Genomic DNA, 25,749 nt, shown 5'->3' with positions numbered 1-25,749 from the left:
CTATATGGCCACAGCCAAATTCTTCCTAGATTGGCTAAGGATGCTGCAGAGGTAGCATTCCTAGCCTCTGGAAAAGTGGGTGGAGGAGGAGAAGTCCCAGTCATCGTCAAGGATTTGGGATACTTGATTATACAATTCTGCAAAAAGCCCTACTACAGGCCCCCAGCCAAATTCTATCATGAATAGGTATATTTGGAGCGGTGACCCGTCAAATGTGCGCACTGAATGGGAGGTGACCCGTCAAATGCACCCCAACAATTGCGCTCCCCGATCACAAACTACAGCGGATACCATTTTGTCTTTTTGAGGGTTAGGTTTAGATTATGATTATGGGAACCCTTTACATACGGGTTACGGTGCCTGAGGAGTCTGAGCAAATCAGGGCCTTCCAGATATCCACTTATGGCAGATTCAGATTGTTGTGCGCATTTCACAGGGTACAATGGATGGGGCGCAATGGTTGGGGCAGATTTGTTGGCGTGCCATTGGAGCAAGGGAGGGTAAATAATGTGAGAAAAAAATCCCACCTCTCCAGGTATTTTTGAAAGAAGGCTGATGGCGTCACATCCCAATCCAGGTTCCAATTAAGCTGCACGACCACATCACAGAGGCATACCACGACTCACACTGGCTCCCAATACAAGCCAGAGTACACTTCAAATTCCACTGCCTACTATTTAAAGGTATAAACGGAGACAGCACAACCTACTGGAACAACCGACTAATTCAATCCACCTCAACCAGACATAGGAGAACCCACACGCTATTCACATACCCGCCAAACAAAAACGTCAAGCGAAGAAAAATGTATGACAGCCTACTGGCCACCAGAGCAGCGAAACTGGACAGACAACTCACCAATCTGCTGTCATCGACCACAGACTACAAATCGTTCAAAAAAGAAACAAAAAACCTACTCTTCAAAATATACATAAAACCAATAGAACACAACCAGATCTGTCCCAAGCTTCACCTGCAATACCACCTACTCCTTAGCAAATTAGAAAATGTTCAAACTATTCCTTATGTACTTCTTAATATCATGACAATCCTTATGTAATCCGCCTTGAACCGCAAGGTAATGGCGGAATAGAAATCACTAATGGAATGTAAGTAGGAGGAAAACTCCTGCGTCAAACACCCCCACCAAACCGCAGGCATTACAGTACTAAGAGGAGACTGCTTTCAGATATGTGGACCAGAATTTTAGGATGCAACTTTACCAGTCATCAACAAGAAAACATGAGCACATGAAGAGGAGATAAGCAAAAAGCGAATACCCGTTCCATCTCCTGGAGGTACAGCAGCACAATGTCACCAGCCTTCTCGTAGCATGTGATGATTTCCTGCTCACGATCCACATTCAGGTTATTTACAGAAGAAGAATAGGGCAGCTTTTCCATACATAGGCCTGGAAAGAAATAAGTAAAAGGTCTCAATTAATTTTTTTTTTTCCAGATTCTTCAAACTTTCAAAAAATAAAAGAACAAGAGGGCACTCGGAAAAGTTGAAAGGGGACAGATTCAAAACGAACGCTAGGAAGTTCTTCTTTACCCAACGTGTGGTGGACACCTGGAATGCGCTTCCAGAGGACGTAATAGGGCAGAGTACGGTACTGGGGTTCAAGAAAGGATTGGACAATTTCCTGCTGGAAAAGGGGATAGAGGGGTATAGATAGAGGATTACTGCACAGGTCCTGGACCTGTTGGGCCGCCGCGTGAGCGGACTGCTGGGCACGATGGACCTCGGGTCTGACCCAGCGGAGGCATTGCTTATGTTCTTATAGGAGAGGAGGAGATAGTGGATGCTGCGGATGGACCATTTGGCCTTTATCTGCCATCATGTTTCTAGGTTTCTATAACCATAAAGCTCTATGACATCACAATGCAGGTGCAAAGAGCCTTAGCCTATAAGAAGAGGAGATGCAAATGTTAAGAGCCTTAGCCAATGCGCTTCCAGAGTGCGTAACAGGGCAGAGTACGGTACTGGGGTTCAAAAAAGGATTGGACAATTTCCTGCTGGAAAAGGGGATAGAGGGGTATAGATAGAGGATTACTGCACAGGTCCTGGACCTGTTGGGCCGCCGCGTGAGAGGACTGCTGGGCATGATGGACCTCAGGTCTGACCCAGCAGAGGCATTGCTTATGTTCTTAACTTCCATAACTCTTGAAATAAAAATGTTGGTATCAAAATAATATATTCACAGCAATCACTATCTTCAGAAAGGAGCTTTATATGATAAGAAAAGCAAAATCATCAATCAGATACACACAGTGTTGACCACCTACCAATTATGTTTTGCCACAGTAACTGCAAACTATATTACCCACCCCCAATATTCATGTCTTATTTGGTCCTAAATGTAATGTAATTTATTTCTTATATACCGCTAATCCGTTAGGTTCTAAGCGGTTCACAGAAAATATACATTAGGGTGCATTAAAATTATAAGTAACCTGGCTTTCTCCTGTCCCACTGGATTCTTCTCACGAGACTTTGCAGGAGCTAGTCAGGAAGCCGCTTAATGCTAAGCAGCAGTGCCAAAGTGGGCTCCTGCTCGGTGCCGCTCAGCAGCTGAAGAAACCATAACTCGTGGCAGCCACTGACTGACTGGGTAAGCAGCGGAAAGCTCGCTCCTGCCCGCTGCACCTATGGACCACCAGGGATCAGCAGAGGAGGTACAATGGACAGGGAGGAGGGAGAGGGGCTGGGAGGGAGAGGGGCTGGGTGCAGAGTCTGACATGGGAGGGAGGAAGGGAAGGAAGGAAGGGGGCTGGATGCTGAGCCTGACAGGGGAGGGAGGGAAGGGGGATGGGTGCAGTGCCTGATGGGGGGAGGGAAGGAAGGGGGTGGGTGCAGTGCCTGATAGGGAGGGGGCTGGGTGCAGAGCCTGACAAGGGAAGGAAGGAAGGGGGCTGGGCGCAGAGTCTGACAGGGGAGGAAGAGAAGGAAGGTAGGACGGGGCTGGGCGCAGAGCCTGACAGGGGAGGGAGGGAAGGGGGCTGGGTGCAGAGCCTGACAGGGGAGGGAGGGAAGGGGAGCTCGACAGGGGAGGGAGGGAGGGAAGGGGAGCCCGACAGGGCAGTGCACTTGAATATTAAGACACCAGATTTATATTTGAGTCACCCATTTTTCCTCCTTTTGGGGGGGAAATGGGGGTCTCAACTTATATTTGAGTATATAAGGTAATAAGCAAGAGCAAGTTTACAGTCTAATGTGTAGAGTGCTGCTTCACCAAGGTGAGAATGTGGCTTTGGAAAGAAGACAGGGAGGACAATAGACTGATTGAGATGAAATTCCAAGACCACCTTTGGGAGGAACTTCGGATGAATATAGAGACCTACTCTGTCATGTTGTGCAAGGTGAATCTGACACCAGTGCTTGCAGTTCACTGACTCTTCAAGCCAACGTAATGTAGATTAGGATTACCACTTTCTATGTGAGGTGTTTGAGAGATGAAGTCACTGTAGTAAAAGCGGATAGCGTATCTGGTTTTAAGAAAGGTTTGGACAAATTCCTGGAGGAAAAGTCCATTGACTGTTATTAAGACATGGAGGAAGTCTCTGCTTGCCCTGGATCGGTAACATGGAATGTTGCTACTCTTTGGGTTTTGGCCAGGTACTAGTGACCTGGATTGGCCACCATGTGAATGGGCTACTGAGCTTGATGGATCTTTGGTCTGACTCAGTAAGGCTATTCTTATGTTCTTATATAAAGCTTGATATGTAATTATTTAAAACATAATTATAACTAATTTAAAAAATGAACTTTGCAGGCAATGGAGGAAAGGCAGGAGAGGGGAGATATGATAGAGACGTTTAAATACCTATGTAATGCAAATGCACATGAGTCGAGTCTCTTTCATTTGAAAGGAAACTCTGCAATGAGAGGGCATAGGATTAAGTGAAGAGGTGATGGGCTCTGGAGTAATCTAAGGAAATACTTTTTTTTACAAAAAGGGTGGTAGATGCATGGAACAGTCTCCCAGAAGAGGTGGTGGAGACAGAGACTGTGTCTGAATTCAAAAGGGCCTGGGATAGGCACATGGGATCTCTCGGAGAGAGAAAGAGACAATTGATCATGACTAATAACTGGAAAGACCACAGTAGACTTAATTTTAATTTCTGGTGGAATTCGTTGTGTCACCTATATAGAATGGAAAGATCACTGGCGGTACAGAATGGAAATTATAAAAATTTTATAAAAATATGGGAGCCATTAACATCTTTTTGTCATGATTAAATGCCATTTTTCTATTAATTATACACCACTTAGTGTTGGGAGGGGGAGGGTTTCTATTGGAGGGTTTATGATCTTACAATTAATAATGGGCTTAGAGGGAGGGTGGGGGGAGGGTTGCTTGTATGTTTATAAAGTATACTGATAAGATGTTCAAGTGGTCTATTAAATATTGTTCATATGAATTTTGTACACTTGATGAATAAAGAATAAAAAAAAAAAAAGAAAGAAAGGAAGAGCCAGTCAGTGGGTTGGTAAGAATCTTCTCAGCCAGCCAAGCCACTACAGGGGGAAGAAGGATAGGATCTGAGAGCTGGTGGCAGTGAAACACAGAACCCATGAAATCTCTGTGCTTGCCTGTTCATGTCTCCTCCTTTCCCCTTGATCCGTCACAAGGAAAAATCAGAAAGGGTAGATAGAGGTTATGTGGCATAGAGGACGTCTCTTCAGAACAGTCAGGGATACCACCAGGGCGGAGGGGGGCTAACTGAACAGGCACACCGACAAATCTGCGCACACCAATAGCGCTCCGACAATTCTGCGCACAGGCAAGTGCTTGCAGGACAATTGCGCCCCGGGAATCTGCCTTAAGTGGACATCTGGAAGGCCCCGATTTGCTCAGACTGCTCAGGCCCCGTCCCATGGGAAGGGCTTGAGGCGCCTGAGGAGTTTGAGCAAATCAGGGCCTTCCAGATATCTACGTATGTAAAGGGTTCCAATAATCATCACATAAACCTTACCCTAACACTAGACAGCAAGTGAATGTTTTAAATGTAGTTGGGGGGGCAAGTCCCCCCCCCTCAAGAAAAGAGGAAATAGCATCCGCTGTGGAGCACAAGTATCAGGGCGCATTTGACGGGTCACCTCCCATTCAGGGCGTGCATTTGTTGTGTGCGTATTTGACGGGTCGCCAGCTGAACAATATGTGGATAAGTAGAGAGATGAAGGACACCACTTCCCGACACTGTTGTCCTACCTTCTTTTAAAACCACAATAAAATTACAAAGTGCCACGTTCCTAGGGGTATTTGGTTGAGGGCGGCCCTATCTGGCTCGGAGAGAGGCTGACTAGTCATTCACAGCTCACAAACGCAGCCATCTTTCTTAATGTGGAGATATAACGTAGAACAAAATCTTTTCCAGAGAAAGGAAAATGGTAAAACCAGAGGACATAATTTGAGGTTGAGGGGTGGTAGATTCAGGGGCAATGTTAGGAAATTCTACTTTACGGAGAGGGTGGTGGATGCCTGGAATGTGCTTCCGAGAGAGGTGGTGGAGAGTAAAACTGTGACTGAGTTCAAAGAAGCGTGGGATGAACACAGAGGATTTAGAATCAGAAAATAAGATTAAATATTGAACTAGGCCAGTTACTGGGCAGACTTGCACGGTCTGTGTCTGTATATGGCCGTTTGGTGGGGGATGGGCAGGGGAGGGCTTCAATGGCTGGGAGGGTGTAGATGGGCTGGAGTAAGTCTTAACAGAGATTTCGGCAGTTGGAACCCATGCACAGTACCGGGTAAAGCTTTGTATTCTTGCCCAGAAATAGCTAAGAAGAAAAAATTTTAAAAAAAATTTAAATTGAATCAGGTTGGGCAGACTGGATGGACCATTCGGGTCTTTATCTGCCGTCATCTACTATGTTACTATGTTACTATGTTACTATGTTACTATGACCTCTGAACTGGAATCTATTTGGAAGTTAAACCTCAAGGGACCCCAGAGGAACCCTTCCAACTTTTATTCACCTGATACTTTCCCTGCCCCTAATGAGCGCTTGCGTTTATCTCTAAATAGAACTAATCAACGGCCAGTCACTTAACATGTCTTATACAACATGAAATATGAATGTGGGTCAGCAGCAATAAACCCAAGCTCACCTTACATCCCTCACATCATCGGAATATAGTATAAACAGAGATACCTGAACCAGTAACCAGAGAAGCAAGTCTATGCATGTCAGTCTGAAAAGAGCCGACGATGGGTCAGGAACCAAGTTATTGGGCCAGCCCTAATGTTCAGTACTCTGCAGTTGCCTCTGACTGCCTCCAACCCAGGCCAGCAGAAACAACCTTCTACATCTATGCAGGAGGAGGGGGAGGGGAGGGTGAAAAATTCTGCTCTTATAGTGACACCTGGTGGTCAACTAAGGGGAGCTCACAGGACAGGGAGCTTTCTTGCTGCTTCCAGATTCTGCTGAGAAGTAGATTAACTCCTCTCAGGTATGGGAAAGAACGGACAAAAAAATTTAGGAAAATACTAGAAAGGAAAGGAGAAAAATTATAATCGAATCCAGTTTTCAATAACACTTCATTTCCATTTTATCAATGATTCCTCAGATCTCTTCAATTGCTGTCTTGTTTTTTTTCATATATGTAGGTTGCAAATTTTACTGGCTTTTCCAGGCAAGCTCTTCCATGAGAATCTAAACCATGCACGTCAAGTCATTTTGATTATTGTAATTAGCTACTCACAGACCTAACTCAGAATTCTATTTGACAAATTAAGTTGGTGCAAAATGTGGCTGCTCACGTGACTGGTATCACCCTGGTTATCAAGTTTCAACTTTTATTTGAGTTTGACGAATCGCTTATTTAGTTTTAGCGGTATATAAGAAATAAATTACATTACATTACATTACTAAGCGAGGTACAAAAATTGATAAAAATTGAAACATATATTTAGACATACAATTAAAAATTTAAAATAATGGGTAACAAATAGACTTACAGACCAACTAACACAAAAGGTAAGATGGAACAGAACTACAATTCAGTATTTTTAAAGTACAGAGGAGAACCGTATATGGAAAAAACAATAGGAAGGGAAAAGTGCAATCAAAGAAAGAAACAAATATAAAGATTAAACATAATTTAATTTAAAGGTTAAAAGCGTCTTCAAAAAGAAAACTTTTTAAAATTACTTTTAAAATGACTCCAATCGTTTTCCACTCTTAAATGCTGTGGCATGGCGTTCCAAAGCTGCAGTGCCATCCCTGAAAACATATCGTGTCGTCGCGTCCCAATAACTTTGGAAAACGTAAATTTGACCATGTGACGCCTTTGCTTCAGAGTCTTCATTGGCTCCCGGTTTATTTTAGAATTCAATTTAAATGCGCTTGTACTGTATTTCTTTTAAAATTCTACATGGTATCTTTAATCCTCTTATTCCTTTATTTTGGAATGTTTACCCATTATCCTTTGCAAGAGGTATCCAACAATTTAAATTCTCCTTTCCTTCTAAAAAAGGGATTAAAGGAGTCAAGATCTTCAGTCAATCTTTGGTCTTTAAACTCTCTCAACTCTGGAATGATCTCCCCCCTTTTTTAAGGAGTTCCAGTTCATTTCAATTGTTCCATAAATCTTTTAAAAACTACTCTATTTGCCAAATTGAAAATTAATTCTTTTGAAATTTAGCTATTATCTTCTATTTATCATTTGTAAATCATTCCCTGTTTATTTAATTGCTGTAAACCGAGTCGAGCCTTCTCAGAATGATGATTTGGTATACAAAGTTAAGCTTTAGTTTAGTTTAGGGGACTACTATGAGCTTTTGTTTAGTAGACCGGAGAGAACGCAAAATGCTATAAGGGATGAGTAATTTATCAATAAATTGAGGTTCATTAGTAGAGAGGGTTTTGAATACTAAAAGTAAAATTTTGAAGGTGATACGATGGTTAATTGGAAGCCAATGAGATTTAGTCAGAAAAGGTGTTACATGATCACATTTTTTATCGTTGTGGATGAGTTTAACGGCAGTATTCTGAATTATCTGAAGGCGCTTTTTTTCTTTTTGTGTGATACTTATTAATAAAGAATTACAATAGTCGAGTTTTGCAGTGATTATTAATGGATTAATATATTTAACAATTTTGGCTCCAGAAACTTGGAAATTGAGCAAATCATTTGCAGCTTATAGAAGCAGGATTTAATAATACTACTTATGTGATCATGGTAGGAAAGTTTATCGTCGATGATGACTCCAAGTATTTTTAATGAATTTACAAGATCCAAGGGAATGTTATCCAGAGTAAGAGACATTCAAAGATCCATTGAAAGAGTAGAGCTTTTGTTTTCTGTATATTTAAGGCTAGCATGTTGGAATTTAGCCATTGTCTAACCCTCTCAAGCTTTTTATTAATCTCAAGTACCGTATTTTCTTTTTTTTTTTTTTATTTGTTTATAATTTTACAGATTGTTAAACAACAATGTAATAGAAATAAACATTTAAGAAGAAACATAACAAATTATAAATCAAAAATTTCACAAATTTAACTAAGTTCATAGTCCACAAACTAGGGAGAGAGAATCCTACACCTCCAAGGGAAGTTGGTTTTTCAAGAAATGTTCATTCAAATTAAATTAGGAGATCAAACAGTTGGATTAAATTAAATTATCATCCTGGTTAATAGAAAAGGCATGGAGGGAATTGGAGCTTAACCAGCTGCTTTACCCTCAGAGAAAGGGCGGGACCGCCGGAAGAGGAAGCAGCGCAGACGCAGGGCTCACAGAAGGACCGGGACCGCCGGCAGAGGAAGCAGCAGGAGAACGGTAGGAGCTTCTCCATGATGGGGGGGATGGGGAGGCTGTGGGGGTGTGAGCGGTCCTTCGGGGTAGGGGTGCGAGCGGTCCTGCGGGGGGGGGGGGGGGGGTGAATCGGATGTCGGTGGGGGGGGCATCAGGCTTTCAGGGTGGGGACAGGACTTCAAAGGGGAGAGGAGAGTCGAGGCGGCCAGAGGAGAGTCGAGGCGGGCCAGAGGAGAGTCGGGGCGGGCGAAAGGAGAGTCGTGGCGGCCAGAGGAGAGTCGGGGTGGGTGAAAGGAGAGTCGGGGTGGCCAGAGGAGAGTCGGGGTGGGCGAAAGGAGAGTCGGGCGGCGACGGGAGAGTCGGGGCGGCATGTACAGTATACGGGTGTGCGTGGTATATAAAAATTTCTTTACATAAATTACAGTTTCCCGCGCGCTATACCCATGTGCGCGTTTTACACGGGTGCGCGGTATATGAGTGAAAATACGGTATTTCTTCTTTATTTTCCGGATTTAAGGGTGTAAAAGTTGGATATCATCGGCGTATGTAAAGGTGGTGAAGCCAATAGACTGACAAAGGCCTAAAAGGGGTGACAAAAAGATGTTGAACAATAATGGAGACAGGATGGATCCTTGGGGAATTCCATAATTAAGAGTGTAGGGTTTGGAAACGGTATCATTATAGATAACTTTAGATGACTGGAACTTTAGAAAGAAAGGATCTGAATCATTCTAATATTTGGTCGCAGACACCTATGAACGAAAGTCTATCAAGAAGTAAGAGATATAACGGAGCTAATCCAAATAGCATTGTATAACAAAGACAAGCGAATTTGAAAAGTACTCTTGCTTCCATTGGCAACTAGTGCAGCTGACGGTAGTAAGGGGTGACGTGTTCCTGTTTTTTTTAATCCGAAAATTAAACAGACCGCTGTATTTTGGATTAACCTTAATCTTCCTATAACGGTTTTATATTGCAGTAGTCAAGAATGGATAAGATTTAATGCTTGGACGAATAACCTGAAAGAAGTAGGGTCAAAATACTTTTGGATGGAACGCAATTTCCATAATGCAAAGAAACATTTCTTGACAAGCATATCGGTAGAAAGCAAAACGAGGCCCTAACTTTAAACAACTGACTTGGTAGGTTTCAAGCAAATAATGTCGATACAAACATTACGGAGAAGAATATCTTAACTTCATATATCTGAAACAGTGCTGATAATCCCTTCCGTGGTGTCTGAAGTCAGAAACTCAAGCATCCACTGCTCCCAAACCAGTAAACTGAAAGCCCTCGGGAAAATACACTCCAAAGATCAAAAGCAGAAACCCTAGCAGGCCTACTGATATCTCACTCTAAACTGGGGTAGTGCTGCCATCACGAGGCCTAGAACCTGCACTGCAGGTGGTTCTTACAGGATAACAGAAGGCAGCACTAAAACACACTTTCATCACAACAGCACACCAACTAACACCCAAAGGCCAAACAAACAGACATACAGAAAAGAATGCAGTAAAGTTCCCTTTCAGAGGTCCACAAAGAAGGTCAATTGACTGCACCAGTATCAAAGAAGGTGACCAATTTCTCTTGTGTCCTCCCAGGAAAATCATTCCCTGTACATTCAACCAACAATGAGAACAACTAGAAGCTCTTCCCCTGTGAATTCCCACTGGTCTGTCTTCACTTACCCCTCTAACACCTTGCAGATCTCTGCACTTCTCATCCCTCCTTCCCCACCCCCCCCAGCCCCCTCTGTTCCCTCCAACTCATAGCCAAGGTTCTCTCCCCTCTCCAGGCCCTGACCCTTTAATCTCTCTCCCAACTCCACGATCCCCCTCTCCGGGTCTACTAAGGTACCTGGTGGACCAGCGAAAGTGTTTGTGATAGGAGCATGGCCCTCTCGCTCCTGCCTCCTCACGGTTGCCTTCTAGAATGGCTGCCATGACCTCTCACGGAACTACAGGAAATGCTGTGAACAGCTGCAAGAGGTTGCAGCAGCTAGTTTAGAAGGCAGCCATGAGAAGTCAGGAGCGAGAGGACCGTGCTCCTGCCACAAAGACCCCTGTTGGACCACAAGGTACTTCGGTAGGCCCTGCGGGGGGAGGATCGGGGGGTTAGGACGAAGATTAAAGGGTAGGGGCCTGGATGGCGATTCCATGGGGCAGCCTCAGAGCCTTTGCTAGGCCAGCCGCCTCCAAGGAAAGAAGAAGTTGCATCATCAGAGATAGGCCAGCCTAGTAAAGGCTCCAAGGCTGCCTGTTGAAATCGTTAAAGTGAAGTTAGCGGCAGCTGTGAGTTGAAGTAAAGAGCACAGTGAGCTGCCGCTGCTAGTCCAAGAGGGCGGGGGAGAAAATGATAGGGTCAAAAGGGAGATATGCCATGGCAGGAGGGTGGGAGACTTACTGTATGCGTACCGCGTGTTGAGAACCTCTGAGCTAGAGTTTGCTGCTGTGCTGTTCATGATCAAACCTTGTGTATGCTTGACTATGGACATAGCATATGCAGCCAAAAAGATTTCTAAAGATGAAGGGGGGGGGGGGAAATGATCTTAATATAAGGTCAACAAGGAAAAATATACACACTCCATCTAATGAGGAAGCGTGAAATAATCAAATCAAAAGAAGAAAAAACAACACGCTAACATCAGAAATAGAAGATATTTTTAACTAGTATACTTGATTTTTACAAAGGAAGGTAGTGCTCAGAGACATGGAGGAAAAAGGGGAACAAATCCCACCCCCCAAACCTCACCACCCAATCATTGCAGTACTTTCCAGTTCACAACAGATGGTATCTTTTAGTGTACTGTAATGAAATAAAGTTGAAAAAACTTATCTTTGGTTATAATTCTTCGGCCTCGACGTGCCACGTTCATCAGGAAGCCAAACGGAAAAGATTAATAAGATAAAAAGTCTCACATATAGGGTGTCAGTCTCTCAAGAGCTTTACAGAACAGGCTTTAAAGAAAAACTTCTCTTCATTGTTTGCGGAGACTGACACCCTGTATGTGAGACTTTTTGTCTTATTAATCTTTTCCGTTTGGATTCCTGATGAAGATTTGAAATGTGGCACGTCAAGGCCAAAGAACTATAACCAAAGATAAGATTTTTCAACTTTATTTCATTACAGTACACTAAAAGATACCATCTGTTGTGAACTGGAAAAGTACTGCAATGATTGGGTGGTGAGGTTTGGGGGGGGGGGGAATTTGTTCCCCTTAATATACGGTTTACATGATTTATTCCACACCAAGGTAAAAATGTTAAAGTAGAAAGAAAATACTCAGGGAAAAAAAGGAAAGGAGAGAGATTCTGATAACACGCTGGATAATATGAAGATTTAATCTGCCGCCTGGAGAGGAAAAGGAAGCGGAACGACATCTTGCCTCTCAGCGCCGCTGTCGGTATTTGTGTTAAGCAAAGCAAATGTTTCATGAGACTTAGCGTGAATCTGGGGGGGGGGGGGGGGGTTGAAATCAAGTTGGAGAGAGAGTGTGCCAACTCAGCCTTCTAAGCGCAGAATGAGTTCCGAGTGTCCTTCTGACAGAGCTCAAAGTAGGGATGTTCAACCACAATTCAAGGAACTACTTCTGCATAAGCCAACATAGCACAAAAAATACACTCCAACACTCCCAAAAACCTAAACTAGCAATAACAAAAGAAGGCAGACCTAGTCACATCAAGGTTCATTAAGGGGGACGCTCAGAACCTGCTCTCCTGGCGTATTTTTCCTGTGTTACAGTTTTGTGATTTCTCATTTTGCAGATAAGTACTTGACTTTTGTTTTGTATGGTGCATTTTGATTTTTTGGTTGTATTTTTCGGGGGGTTCAGCTGGCAGGGTTCGTTCAGGGGTCGCTCAGGTCACACTGGTCTACTCACTTGTTGATTTATTGGCTTAATTGGTGGAAATTTTCACTTTGATTTTCAGCACACTCAGGGTGCTCTATGATGGTGTGCGGGTGGGGGTTTATTACCTCTACCTAGAAGTGAAGTGTTGGAGCTGGATTCCTATCGCTGGTGGTTCACACTGAGAGCACCCTTCATTTTGATATTACTCACACTATATTGTACGTGGTTTGTGTGTTGTGCACAGCCTGTGTTCCTGAGCGTCCCCTTAATGAACCTTGATGTGACTAGGTCTGCCTTCTTTTGTTTAAGCCAACATAGCAGCAAAATTTGGAGCCGGTGAAGAACTCAACAGCTATAGTACGGACGTCGGCGTATCCGTGACAGAAGCTGCCTTTACAGTCATTGGTACAGCAGACAAGGCCAGCTTAAGCACTTTAACTCTCAGGAGTACATCAAAACCAGTAGTGACACTGGAAAAGGGGTCAGCTCTCACCTTTGGTTGAATAGGCTTCAGCGATCATCCTCAGTTTATAGGGAGGTACGGCCACCAGCGGCAAGTCGTCCAGCCCCACCTGCGCATAAACAGCAATGGCCTCTCTGTATTCACCTTCTATAAAGTCCAACTTTCCCATCAACAAACTGGCCTCGTGCATGAAATCTGTCTGGAGAGAGGATGAATATGGCACAAATTACTGGCATTACAGACATGAACCCTTTGATACTTTATTAGAAACTATTCCTTCAGTCCAAGCAACTATGCCCTGCCCAGAGAGTATTTAGCTATACCGTATTTCCCCATATATAGGCCACGGCCTATATATGGGTTTTGCAAGCCGGTCCAGTGGGTGCGGCTTGCAAAACTGGGGCAGCCTATACAAGTTTTAAAAATCATCCCCCCTACCTTACCTCCCTCGCTGGACGGCCTGAATCGTGGCCAGTGGTGCAGGGCAGGAGAAACAGAGTATGACGGCAGAAAAGGGCCGAAGGCCCAACAAGTCTGCCCACTGAAGAACCCTCCCTCCCATCTATTAAGCATTCCTCTGGAGCGACCCCACCTGTCTGTCCCATCGTCCCTTGAAGTCGAGCGTGTTACTGGCCTCGACTACCTGACGTGGAAGACCATTCCATTGATCAATTACCCTTTCAGTGAAGAAGTATTTCCTGGTGTCCCCATGAAATCTTCCCCCTCTGAGCTTTAGCAGATGCCCTCTTGTCGCCGTGGGACCCGTAAGAAAAAAGATTTCTTCCTCCACCTCAATGTGACCCGTGATGTATTTGAATGTTTCTATCATGTCCCCCCGTTCTCTGTGCTCTTCGAGAGAATATAAGCGCAGCCTGTTCAGACGTTCTTCATATGGGAGATCTTTAAGTCCTGAGACCATCCTAGTGGTCATTCACTGAATCTACTCCATTCTCTTCACGTCCTTAGATAATGTGGCCTCCAAAACTGAACACAGTACTCCGGGTGAGGTCTCTCCATGGATCTGTATAACGGTAGTATAACTTCAGGCTTTCGGCTGATAAAGCTCCTTCTGATGCAACCCAGCATTTGTCTAGCCTTTGCTGAAGCTTTCTCCACCTGATTGGCAGCTTTCATATCTTCCCGGATGATTACTCCCAAGTCCCGTTCTGCTACAGTTCTTGTTAGGTTTTCACCATTCAGGGTGTATGTTCTGCATGGATTTACGCTACCAAGGTGCATCACCTTACATTTTTTGGCATTAAAATTCAGTTGCCAAGTACTGGACCATTGTTCCAGGAGAGATCTTTTCGATCTCCATCCCAGCCCCGATGCCGTCAGTTCAGTTCTCACGAGACTCGCAAGTCCCGTGAGAACTGATGGCATCGGCACCCAGGAAGCAGCCCAGGGCCGGGATGGAGATAGAAAAGATCTCTCCTGCCCTGCACCACTGGCCGCGATTCGAGGCGGCAGCAATTCAGGCCATCCAGCAAGGGAGGTAAGGTGGGGGGGGATGATTTTTAAAACTTGTATAGGCCGTCCCAGTTACTGGTAGATAAGCCACAGCTAATACAATGGGACAGCTTATCTACCAGTTTTTAAACTTGTATAGGCATTTTTTGCGGCCTATACAAGGGGGCGGCCCATATGTGAGGAAATACGGTACTACTAGCACTACTTTAAATAGGGAGCATTGTAAAGAGGTGATAAGTACTCAGATATACTATGTCCCTGCTCCAAAATTTAACTAGGTACCCGAGGCAGTGGGAAATAAAGTGGCTTGCCCAAATTCACCAGGAGTGTCAGTGGTTCACAGCCCGTTGCTGTAAACCACTAGACCACTCCTGCTCTACCAGCTGGGTCCCTGAAAATCCCCATGCTAAACCTTAGGTTGAAAGCTCTCTAGGCCAGAGCCGCCTCCGAGGAAGGAAGAAGTTTCATCATCAGAGGTAGGCCAGAGGTAGGCCAGCCGAGGCTGCCTGATGAAATCACTAAAGCAAAGTTTATTTTTAGAAGAATGGCAGTTAACTAAAAGATTTTTGAAGAAGCAATTAAAAAAAAATCTAACATAAATAACTTTTAAAAATAACTTTATATTAATTGTTTATCTTGTGCCTTTTCATTGGTGACTCAAAGCGAGTTACATTCAAGTACAGCAGATATTTCCCTGTCTGCAAAAGCCTTACAAGAAGAAATGAAGTCTTACCTAGATAATAAAGGGGATGGAGCTCCTCTCGTATGAGGAAAGACTAAAACGGTTGGGGCTCTTCAGCTTGGAAAAGAGACGGCTGAGGGGAGATAGGATTGAAGCCTACAAAATCCTGAGTGGAGTAGAACGGATACAAGTGGATCGATTTTTCACTTCATCAAAAATTACATAGACTAGGAGACACTCAATGAAGTTACAGGGAAATACTTTTAAAATGAATAGGAGGAAATATTTTTTCACTCGGAGAATAGTTAAGCTCTAGAATGCGTTGCCAGAAGTTGTGGTAAAAGCATCCATGGTTACAACTGGCCAATCTGCTATCTGCAAGGGAACTCAAGTTCAAGTTTCAAGTTTATTAAAAGTTTGTTGTACACGCAATATCAAATACTTCAATGCGTATGACAATTTAAAATTGGGAGACAAAATAAAACAATTTGTACAAATAAACATAAAATGTATGTACACAAGTAATTAGCGATACAAAAGGGAAAAGGGGTGAACTACAATCTTTAAGGAAAGTAAAAATACATTTAAGGAAAAAAACAACATCAGGAGGGTAATGAAGAATGTTTTAAAAATATGGCTAAGCCTAAACAGAGGATAGGGGAGGTTGTGACCTATACATAAGGTCTGGTTAAAATTAGGTATTTGAGCCTGGGATTAATGATAGATAAATTATCCTATCCATGACTCAAAAGCGTCTTTGTACAGGTGGCATTTTAATGTTCTTTTACATTTTTCTAATGAGGTTTCTCCACGTAGATAGATTGGTAAATTGTTCCAAAGCCGGGGTGCTATGACTGAAAAAATTGTAGCTCTTCTGGTACCTATTATTTTTAGAGAAGGGATATACAGCAAATGCTGTTCCGTTGATCCAAGTGTCCTGGCTGGAGAATATGGTATCAAAAAACGATCTAGAAATATTGGTGCGTTGGTTTCCAGATATCGAAACGTAGAGCATGACAGTGACAGAATTTGTCAACGTCCCCTTGGATAACGGCGGGAAACCATTCCATGTCATTCTTTCATGTCTATTTCAACCTAAACTAAACCTTAGGTTTGTATACCGCGGCACGGTTTACAGGAGATGGGATAGAAAGGAACTACAATGAAGGGTTAGAGATGTTGCCTGGTGTGCCGTACGGTCAGGGCCGCCATCAGGGCAGTACCACCAGTCTAGGGAGAGGGGCGGTCCGCCCCACGTGGACAGGAGAGAGCTGGACGGGGGACCCGCGGAGTTCAATACATCTCAAGCCGTGAGGCTCGTCTTCTGTTCCTGCCTGCCCTGCAGCTAACATATAGCCGATCGCAAGCGTTCCCCGATGTCAGCGCTGACGTAGGAGGGAGGGCTTAAGCAAAGCCTGCCCTCCGACGTCAGCGCTGACGTCGGAGAATACTTCCGTTTGGCTATTTGTGCGCGGCAGGGCAGGCAGGAAGCAGAAGACAAGCCTCGCGGCTTGAGCTTCGTTTTGTTGAGAAAGTTGCAAAGATGGGCTGGGAGGCAAACACGGAACACAAAAGGGGGGAGGGAGTGCGTTTTGGACACAAGGCATGAACTTGGGAGAGAGGAAGGGAGGGAAAGAGATGTTGAGGTGGGGGAGGGAATGCGTTTTTGGACACAGAAGAAATGGACTTGGGAGAGAGGAAGGGAGGGAAAGAGATGCTGAGGTGGGGGAGGGAATGGGTTTTTGGACACAGAAGGCATGGACTTGGGAGAGAGGAAGGGAGGGAAAGAGATGCTGAGGTGGGGGAGGGAATGCGTTTTTGGACACAGAAGAAATGGACTTGGGAGAGAGGAAGGGAGGGAAAGAGATGCTGAGGTGGGGGAGGGAATGGGTTTTTGGACACAGAAGGCATGGACTTGGGAGAGAGGAAGGGAGGGAAAGAGATGCTGAGGTGGGGGAGGGAATGCGTTTTTGGACACAGAAGAAATGGACTTGGGAGAGAGGAAGGGAGGGAAAGAGATGCTGAGGTGGGGGAGGGAATGCGTTTTTGGACACAGAAGAAATGGACTTGGGAGAGAGGAAGGGAGGGAAAGAGATGCTGAGGTGGGGGAGGGAATGAGTGTTTGGACACAGAAGGCATGGACTTTGGAGAGAGGAAGGGAGGGAAAGAGATGGTTGTGTACACGGGAATAGAAGAAAGGAGAATTTTTGGTCATAGGGAGGGAGTGAGGTACAGATAGTGGCATACCAGGGTGGGGGGGGGCGGTCTGCCCCACCCCGGGTTTACGTCCCAAGGGGGTGCACAGCTGGCCACCCTCCAGTGTTGTCCCTAGGCCGGCAAACTGCGGCTCTTTAGCCACTTGAGTGCCACCGCCGCCATCGGGAACAGGCCGGCGCCAAGTTCTCCCTGCTTTTCCCTGTGGGGCCGGCCAACTCTCGCCACTCGCGTCAATTCTGACGTCGGAGAGGACGTTCTGGGCCAGCCAATCGCTGCCTGGCTGGCCTAGAACGTCCTCTCCGACGTTAGAATTGACGACGGGTGGCGAGAGTTGGTCGGCCCTGCGGGGAAGAGAAGCAGGGAGAACTCGGTGCCGGCCTGTTCCTGATGGCGGCAGTGGCAGCTTATTCCCCAGTGGCGGTGGCAGCATTATAAAATACTTTCTTTGTGTTTATTTGATTCCTATATATTTATATATAGTCAATATAGGCACAGTTAAATTTTTTAACTTTTTCTAATGGTGGTGTGCCTCGTGATTTTTTTCATGAAACAAGTGTGCCTTTGCCCAAAAAAGGTTGAAAAACACTGGGTTAGAGGACCAAGTATGGAGAGTTTTTAGAGGGCTTAGAATGCCAGAGATGGAATAAGTATCAGATTTTTTGAGAATAGCCAGGTCTTCAAATGTTTGCGGAAAAGTTGGAGAGAGCTCAGGTTCCGAAGAGGGGAGGAAAGGTTGTTCCAGAGCTCGGTGATTCTGAAGGGAAGGGAGGTCCCTAGTTTTCCTGTATGGGAAATGCCTCTTAATGAGGGGAAGGATAGTTTTAATTTGTGGGTGGATCTGGTGGTATTAGGATTTGAGGGATACAGGGAGGGAGGATGCCGGGTAGGATTTTGAAAGCTATACAGGCACATTTGAAGTGGACCCTGGCGATTATCGGTAGCCAGTGAAGCTTTCTTCCAGCATTCTTCAATGCAAGCCTTGAGGGTCAGTGGTTGTGCCCATTCATATTTTGATTCTTCTCTCTATCCTTAAAGAATGACAAAGGGATGGTTTTCCATGGTAATTCACGGGGATAGGGACAAATTCTGTCCCCGTGTCATTCTCTAAAAAGGTTTCATCCACCAGTGTGCTTGGAACTGGACTGTCCACTGAAGAGACTTGTCATAGTCCTGAGAAAAAAATAGATTAGCGACAGAAGACCAACTCCTGCAGAGACCTCATATGAGTCCTTGCCCACTGAACGACTTCCAAGGTCGCTGTCATTTCCCCAAGCATCTGCACAATCTCATGTGTCCATGGTTGCTGTTGATTCACGAGCAACTTGATTTGGGTCTGAAGCTTTTGAATCCTTTGGTCTAGGAGAAATACTTTCCCTTTATGTGTATCAAAAAGAACCCTGAGATATTCCAGGGACTGCGAGGGAACGAATTTGTTCTTCTTGGTGTTGATTACCCATTCCAGAGACTGAAGTAGCTGAACTACTTTGGATGTCACATGGGAATGCTCTTGCAGAGAGGAGGCCCTGATTAATCGATCATCCAGGTAAGGATGAACTCCAATTCCTTCATGGTGAGGGTATGCTGCCACAACTACCATGGCCTTAGAAAATGTTAAGGGACCAGTAGCTAGCCTGAAAGGCATGACCTAAAATGGCAATGATATCCCAAAATGGTGAATCTCAAAAATCTCCGATATGGAAGCAAAATTGGAATTTGGAAATAAGCCTCTTTAAGATCAAGAGATGTGAGAAACTCTCCCAAGCATAACAACATGATAATTTATCTGACCATGCCTCCCCACTCCTTGCCAAACTTCATTGGCTCCCAATAATCTCCAGAATCCATTTCAAATGTTCCTGCCTGGCTTTCAAGATCATTCACGGAATCCTGCCTCCTCTTATCCCACTGTCTTTCAACTCCTCCAGTCCCGACTCCTCCAGAACTGCCCAAAGGCTTAAACTAGCCTTCCCCGCTCCACGCAGCATCCACTATTCAGGCAAACTGGGAAAATCCCTTCTCTTCAAAATCACAGGTCTTTGGAACGACCTCACCACCCCGCTGCGGAACCTGAGCTCCCTTCAGTTATTCCGCAAACAACTGAAAACCTGGCTTTTCAGCAAATTGTAGCTCTATCCTTCCCCCCTTTCTCTCCCCCCTTCTACACATAAGTTCATGTAATCCTTTTTCTTCTTCTCTACCCACTATTTTAAGTTCTTGTAAACCGTGTCGAGCTCCATTCTCATGGAGATGATGCGGTATATAAACTTAAGGTTTAGATTAGATTAGATTAGGTTTTATCCAGAAATGAGAAACCAGCAGAAAGATTGACCTTCTTGAGATAATAATAATAATAATGATTTTATTCTTATATACCGCCAAAGCCATAGAAGTTTGAGGTGGTTTACAGCAAGAAGCGCTGGACAATCAGCGAAGAGGTTACAGTCAAAGTCAGCGAAGAGGTTACAATCAAAGACAGCAATACAATCTTACATAATGAAGGAATATGAAAGCTATATAGTTCATTAGGGTAACTGGTTGAGTAAGCAGAGCTGAGAAGATTCTTAGTTAACAAATCGATTGAACAAGTTCGTTTTTACCAGTTTTCTAAAATTGATGTAGGATGAAGAGCGCACGAAAACGTTACTAAGCCAGTCGTTCCATTTGCCTGCCTGGAAGGCAAGAGTTCTGTCCAAGAATCTTTTGTAGTGGCAGGCTTTTATTGTCGGATAGGAGAACAGATGTATTCTTCGTGTGGGCCTAAGATAACTTGCCAGATTGAAGTAGGAAACCAGGTAAGTGGGGGCTAGGCCAAATATTGATTTGTAACACAGACAGGAGAACTTAAACAGGATTCGCGCCTCTAGGGGCAGCCAATGGAGTTTTTGGTAGTAGGGGCTTATGTGTTCCCATTTCTTCAGCCTAAAGATACAAAACAGGCCAAAAGATACTGTCCTTTTTGGGAACTATGAAGTAAATGACACACCCTCCCTGAATCCAGGTGGCTCTGGATCCCACAATCATCACCCTCAAATCCATAAGGGAGGAGACAGTAGTTTCTGCACTGGGATTTCAAGTAGAAATATGCAATAGGTCGAGAAAGCTCTAATTTGTACGCCTACCTGATAATGTTGAGGACCTATTAATCAAATGTTATCTGGGTGCATTCCACAAAACAATTTATTTATTGCAGTTTATATAGCTAGGCAGTTTATGTAAGAACATAAATCTTATCTGCAAGTCAGTCTGATAATATTTATAGATCAAAACAAAGCAGCACAATTTAAAAAGGCCTGTTGGAACAAATATGCCTTGAATGATTTTCAAAATTGCAGGAAATGCATTCCAAAATCTTTCTCCTTCCACATAAAATATCTTGGCTTTGGAATCATCCAATCTAATCTGTTTAAAAGAGGACACGTTCAATAACAACTTGTCTGCAGACCACAGAGGACATGGAGGAAATACATTCTGAGCGATCCCATTAAAGTAAGGGGTACATGAGTATTTAAAGATTTAAATATCAAACTTAATACCTTAAATTGACAACCAATGCAGCTTTAATAATACAAGTGAAATATGATCAAACTTAGAAACGCCACTAATAACTCTAACAGGAGACCCCAGAGGAATGGACCAGGAACCCATCACTGGTTGGCTCGAGCAGCATTAGCTAACCTAGATGACTAGAAATTCACTTTCCTGTCTTCTTGAAAGGAAGATTGTCAAGGCTGGATGCACAAACAATGGTTATATGTACCTGGTCTATATTTCCTAGAATCCTGAAATTTAAATCTGCTAGCATAAGGCTTAGCAGTTTTGCTTCCCCTAAATCCTTACCCAAGGAGACCATGTCCTCTCCAAACAACTACTTCCCTCTGAAGGGGAGTTTCCCTATATAAGATTTAGAAGTGGTGTCTGAAACATAATTTCTTAACCCCAAAAATACTTCAAGCTGTGTGTGCCAATGCCCTAACCAAACCATAAAAGACATCCACCATGTATGCCAGGCCTGCCTTCAACTTAGCCAAACAGTCTTGATATGAATCTAGATCTTCTTCATCTGAACTGTCCTCATGCTGAAACCAATGAAGGCAATCTCTAATCACAAAGAGCTGGACATAGAAGCTTGAAGACCCGGAAAGAGAAGCTTGAAGACCCAGGGAGGCCACTTCAAAGGAGTGTTTTAAAAGCCATCTTTATTTTCTGATCTTGAAGCTCTTGAGGACAATACCTCCTTCCACTGGAATAGTAGTCTTTTTGGTGATGGCTGTAACTAGGGAATCCAACATGGGCTGCTGAAAGTTATCCTTTTGGTCAAACAGTAAGGGTTAAAATGTAGTCATTGCTATGCCAACTTTGAGGCTAACATCAGGTGATTCCCACTCAGTTGCAGATAATTCCTGGATTGCTGGATGAATGGGAAAAGCTCTGGGTAGACCTCTAAGCCCTCTCATTATAGAATTTCCTGGACTGAGGGACCTTGAAGTAATGGGAAAACAAACTGTAAAACATTTAGAGTCCTTCTAAACAAGGCTAGAAATTCTTCTTTATAAAACAGCTTGAGTACTTTCAGATCATACCCCTCCTCCTGAGAAATTTCTCTCTCCACCAAAGGATCTTTTAGGAGGGAAGACCTAGAAATTAAGGAAGGCACATCTACAGACATGGGAGTCGACAGAACAGAATCAGAGTCATCCAGCTCTAGCTGTTCCAGTCAGATCTTTTAGGCATTGAGTGGTTTGCTTGTGAGGGAACAGGAGGAGGAGTGCTCCAAGAGTCTTGCCTGCATTTCAGCTTGGTGGAGAAACAAAATGAAATCTGGGAAGAAAATAGTCATAGTATTTGAAGTACCAACCACCACCACCAAATCAATTGCCTGAAGTGGACTAGTAAATTCTAAAGTGCCAAGTCTCCAGGCAAAATTGGTGCTGTAGCAGCTGAAGAAAAACATGACTCCAAGATGGCTGCTCCTGTGGATTCTAGCATACTGCTGAGATTCCCCTCAGGCACTTCAGAGCTCTATCCAACCCATTGCACAATTCTCTGTGACAGTTTTGATGTACCTTCTCCAGGACTCTCTAGGCTTCTCTGATATGCTGACCTGGAGTGGCACGCTAAACAGTGCCCTAATACTGCGTGCTGAGCCTTGAATCAAGAGCAGCACTTAGTTGACTCCGCCAGGACAACCATAAGGAAAAAATGGATAAAGAAATGTTAAAGATATCAGCTAGGCATCAATTCACAAAGGCATTCCCTGGAAGTGCTTCAGAGAGTGCTTCTCCTTGCAAAGCAAACAGAAATCTTCTAAGTCTAGTTCACAGCTCTGCCTGTACAGCTGTTGCTCTTTCTGCCTCTAAGTTTTGGGTTTTTTTTAATCAAGGCAGTAGAAAGAGAGAACAGTGGTGAAAACAGGGGGTAAAGGGAAAGGCAGAGGGACTCAGAACCTCCAGGTATCACCTCAGACAGCCCTTGTGACCTGAAATGCTGAGATTCCCCTGCTCCACTGAGAGCCGGTTGAACAACTGGACTAGAAATGTCTCAGACTAGAAGCTGCAGAGCATACCATCTACCACATGCTGGAGATAGTAAAATACTGAATTGCTGGTGCCGCACACAGTCCTTAAAACCACAGCACAATTCTGTGTTTTCTACCTCCCCCTGCTGGTCAATGGACACAACAACCCGCAAGTGCTGGACCTCAGCAAATGGAGGGAGAAGTGACTTGTCCAAGATCAGAACGAATAGGATTTAAATCCTGGCTCCCCTGGTTCTCAGCTGTTGCTCAGGAATACCTAATAAACTTTCAGCTACACACAAGAAAAAGAGACTTTATGCTCAATGGCTGAGACCCTGTAAAAGAACTGGAAGATGTTTAAAGTGATATCTTTCCTATTATATGTTTGGGTTTATATTGTGGTGAATAAGTTCAATGGCTTTTAAGAGCACACATGATAACTAAAACTTCATTATCAGGGCTTCTGCAGTCCCCATTATCACCTGAAACACCCCCCAGCATATTCTGTGCTGAAAGAGGATAAAGCCTAATACCAAGACACAGTTGCCACTGAATAATGGTGATGTCTGACTTCCAAATACAGTGGTACCTTGGATTACGAGCATAATCCGTTCCAGGAGCATGCTCGTAATCCAAAATGCTCATTTATCAAAGCGAGTTTCCCCATAGGAAATAATGGAAACTCGCTTTGATGCGTTCCTCCCCCCCCCCGAGAACCGGCATTGCTCCCCTCGAAGGCCCCCCCCTGCGATCAGGCACCCCCCCTGTGATCCGGCACCCCCCTGCCTCAAACCGGCACCCCCCGCCACGATCCGACCCCCCCGCCACGATCCGAACCCCCCCGACACGATTGGCCACCCTCCCCGCCGCTTCTTACCCTCATCTGGGCACTCTTGAAGATCGGCCTACTCGTCTGCTGGGCCTTGAGCATGCTCAGATGCTCAGGGCCCAGCAGACGAGTAGGCCGATCTTTAAGAGTGCCCAGATGAAGGTAAGAAGCGGCGGGGGGTGCCCAATTGTGTCGGGGGGGGGTCGGATCGTGTCGGGACGGTGCCCAATCATGTCGGGGGGGGTGTCGGATCGTGTCGGGGGGGTGCCGGTTCGAGGCAGGGTGAGGTGCCGGATCACAGGGGGGGGGATTGCGGGGGGAGGGTGTGCTCGTAAATCGAGCCATGCTCGGTTTCCGAGACATCGATTTTGCAAATGTTTTGCTCGTCTTGCAAAACACTCGCAAACCGGTGCACTCGTAAACCGAGGTACCACTGTACTTCACATTATATGGATTCCTGATGTCCAGAAATCATTTATATTGCAATACCTGATTACCAGACACTATTTATTTTGATGTGGGGTAATGCCTGACCCCCATCTACATTGAATGTGGGTGAAGCCTGACCCTCAGACACCATCTCTACCAAATGTGGGGGTGACGTCTGAACTTTAGACATCATTTGTTCTGAATGTGGACAATGCCCGATTCCCATATTCTTCATGAAGCATGAGGAATTCCCGATTCCTAGACGCCATTTGTACTGAATGTAGGCGATACCTTACTCCCAAACACTGAGCATGGCTTGATGCCTAACACTATCTGCACTGAATGTGGTTGATGCCTGACCCCTCCCCCAGGATACCATGTACACCGAACAAGGATGATACTTAACTCCCAGATACAACTTACACTGAATGTGGGGCGACACTTGACCCCAGACACATTTGGAACTGTACACAAGTGATGCCTCAGCCCCTGCCCGACATCCAGAATAGAATAAACCAGTAGCAGCACAGCACTGAGATATGTTCTTTTACAAATTCCACTGAGCAACGTCCAATTGCAAGGGTGATCCAGGCAGGGAGGAGACAGATATATCGGTCACATCTTAGAAACTGAAGGGTTTCAACAGAAGCAGAGTAAATGGAGTGCTCTCTCGGCCCTTCAGTTTCCAGGGAGCTCCTCTCGACGTTTCTGCCCAGGTTCTGATGCCTACCTTCAGGTTTCCTCTATCCAACGCCGCAGTAAGGTGCTTCCTGACCTCCGACAGCTTAGGCTTGGGACCACGAGGGCTGCTCCCTTCTTTAAAGGGGGTTTCTTTCAAGAAGAGTTCTAGTTTGGACTCTCCAAGCAGCAGTTCAGCCATATCATCTATAAAGAAGAGAAAATCTAGAATAAGTTGTATGGTATCTGCAGTAGTCGTGCTGTAATCGAGCAACAGTGCACTGGACATGCCTTCTATTGGGGTGGACAACTGGCGGTCAAGCAGGAAACATAGCAATTGTCTAGTGGAGAAAAAGCACTGAAGAATTCAGTCTTGAAGAAAGATTTTACCTCTCTCTTCACTAAGCAAAAGAATTTGAGCCACCCTATAGCTCTCAAGAATAATACTTGCAAATCTCAAAATTGTGAGTGATAGTTTAAGACTGCAGAAACCTGTAGTGGGGCTACCAGACAAATCACAGTCCTAGAAAGATAGAAGAAACATGACAGCAGATAAAAGCCAAATGGCCCATCCAGTCTGCCCATCCCCAGCATCCACTATCTCCTCCTCTCCCTATTGGCTAAGGCTCTTAACATTTGCATCTCCTCTTCCTATAGGCTAAGGCACTTTACACCTGCATTGTGAGGTCATAGAGCTTTATGGTTATAGAAGCATAGAAACTTGCTAGCAGATAAAGGTCACATGACCCATCCAATCTGCCCATCCGCAGCATCCACTATCTCCTCCTCTCCCTATTGGCTAAGGCTCTTAACATTTGCATCTCCTCTTCCCATAGGCTAAGGCTCTTTACACCT

General features: G+C 44.7%; 1 protein-coding gene across 2 annotated transcripts in view; it reads right to left on the bottom strand.

Moving 5' to 3' along the window:
* Positions 1-25,749, bottom strand: part of TTC7B (tetratricopeptide repeat domain 7B) — a 416,190-nt gene that overhangs the window by 377,497 nt on the left and 12,944 nt on the right. For both annotated transcript variants that reach the window (XM_033951913.1, XM_033951914.1), the window contains exons 2-4: positions 24,947-25,101; positions 13,105-13,273; positions 1,281-1,411 (exon numbers count right to left, since the gene is read on the bottom strand). In XM_033951913.1, coding sequence (XP_033807804.1) covers positions 1,281-1,411; positions 13,105-13,273; positions 24,947-25,101 — 455 coding nt within the window. The remainder of the gene's footprint in view (positions 1-1,280; positions 1,412-13,104; positions 13,274-24,946; positions 25,102-25,749) is intronic.

The sequence above is a fragment of the Geotrypetes seraphini genome, chromosome 7, assembly GCF_902459505.1.
Source record: "Geotrypetes seraphini chromosome 7, aGeoSer1.1, whole genome shotgun sequence".
Taxonomy (NCBI): Eukaryota; Metazoa; Chordata; class Amphibia; order Gymnophiona; family Dermophiidae; genus Geotrypetes; species Geotrypetes seraphini.
Note: the sequence above shows the minus strand (reverse complement) of the source record. Positions and strands in the feature narration are given on the sequence as shown.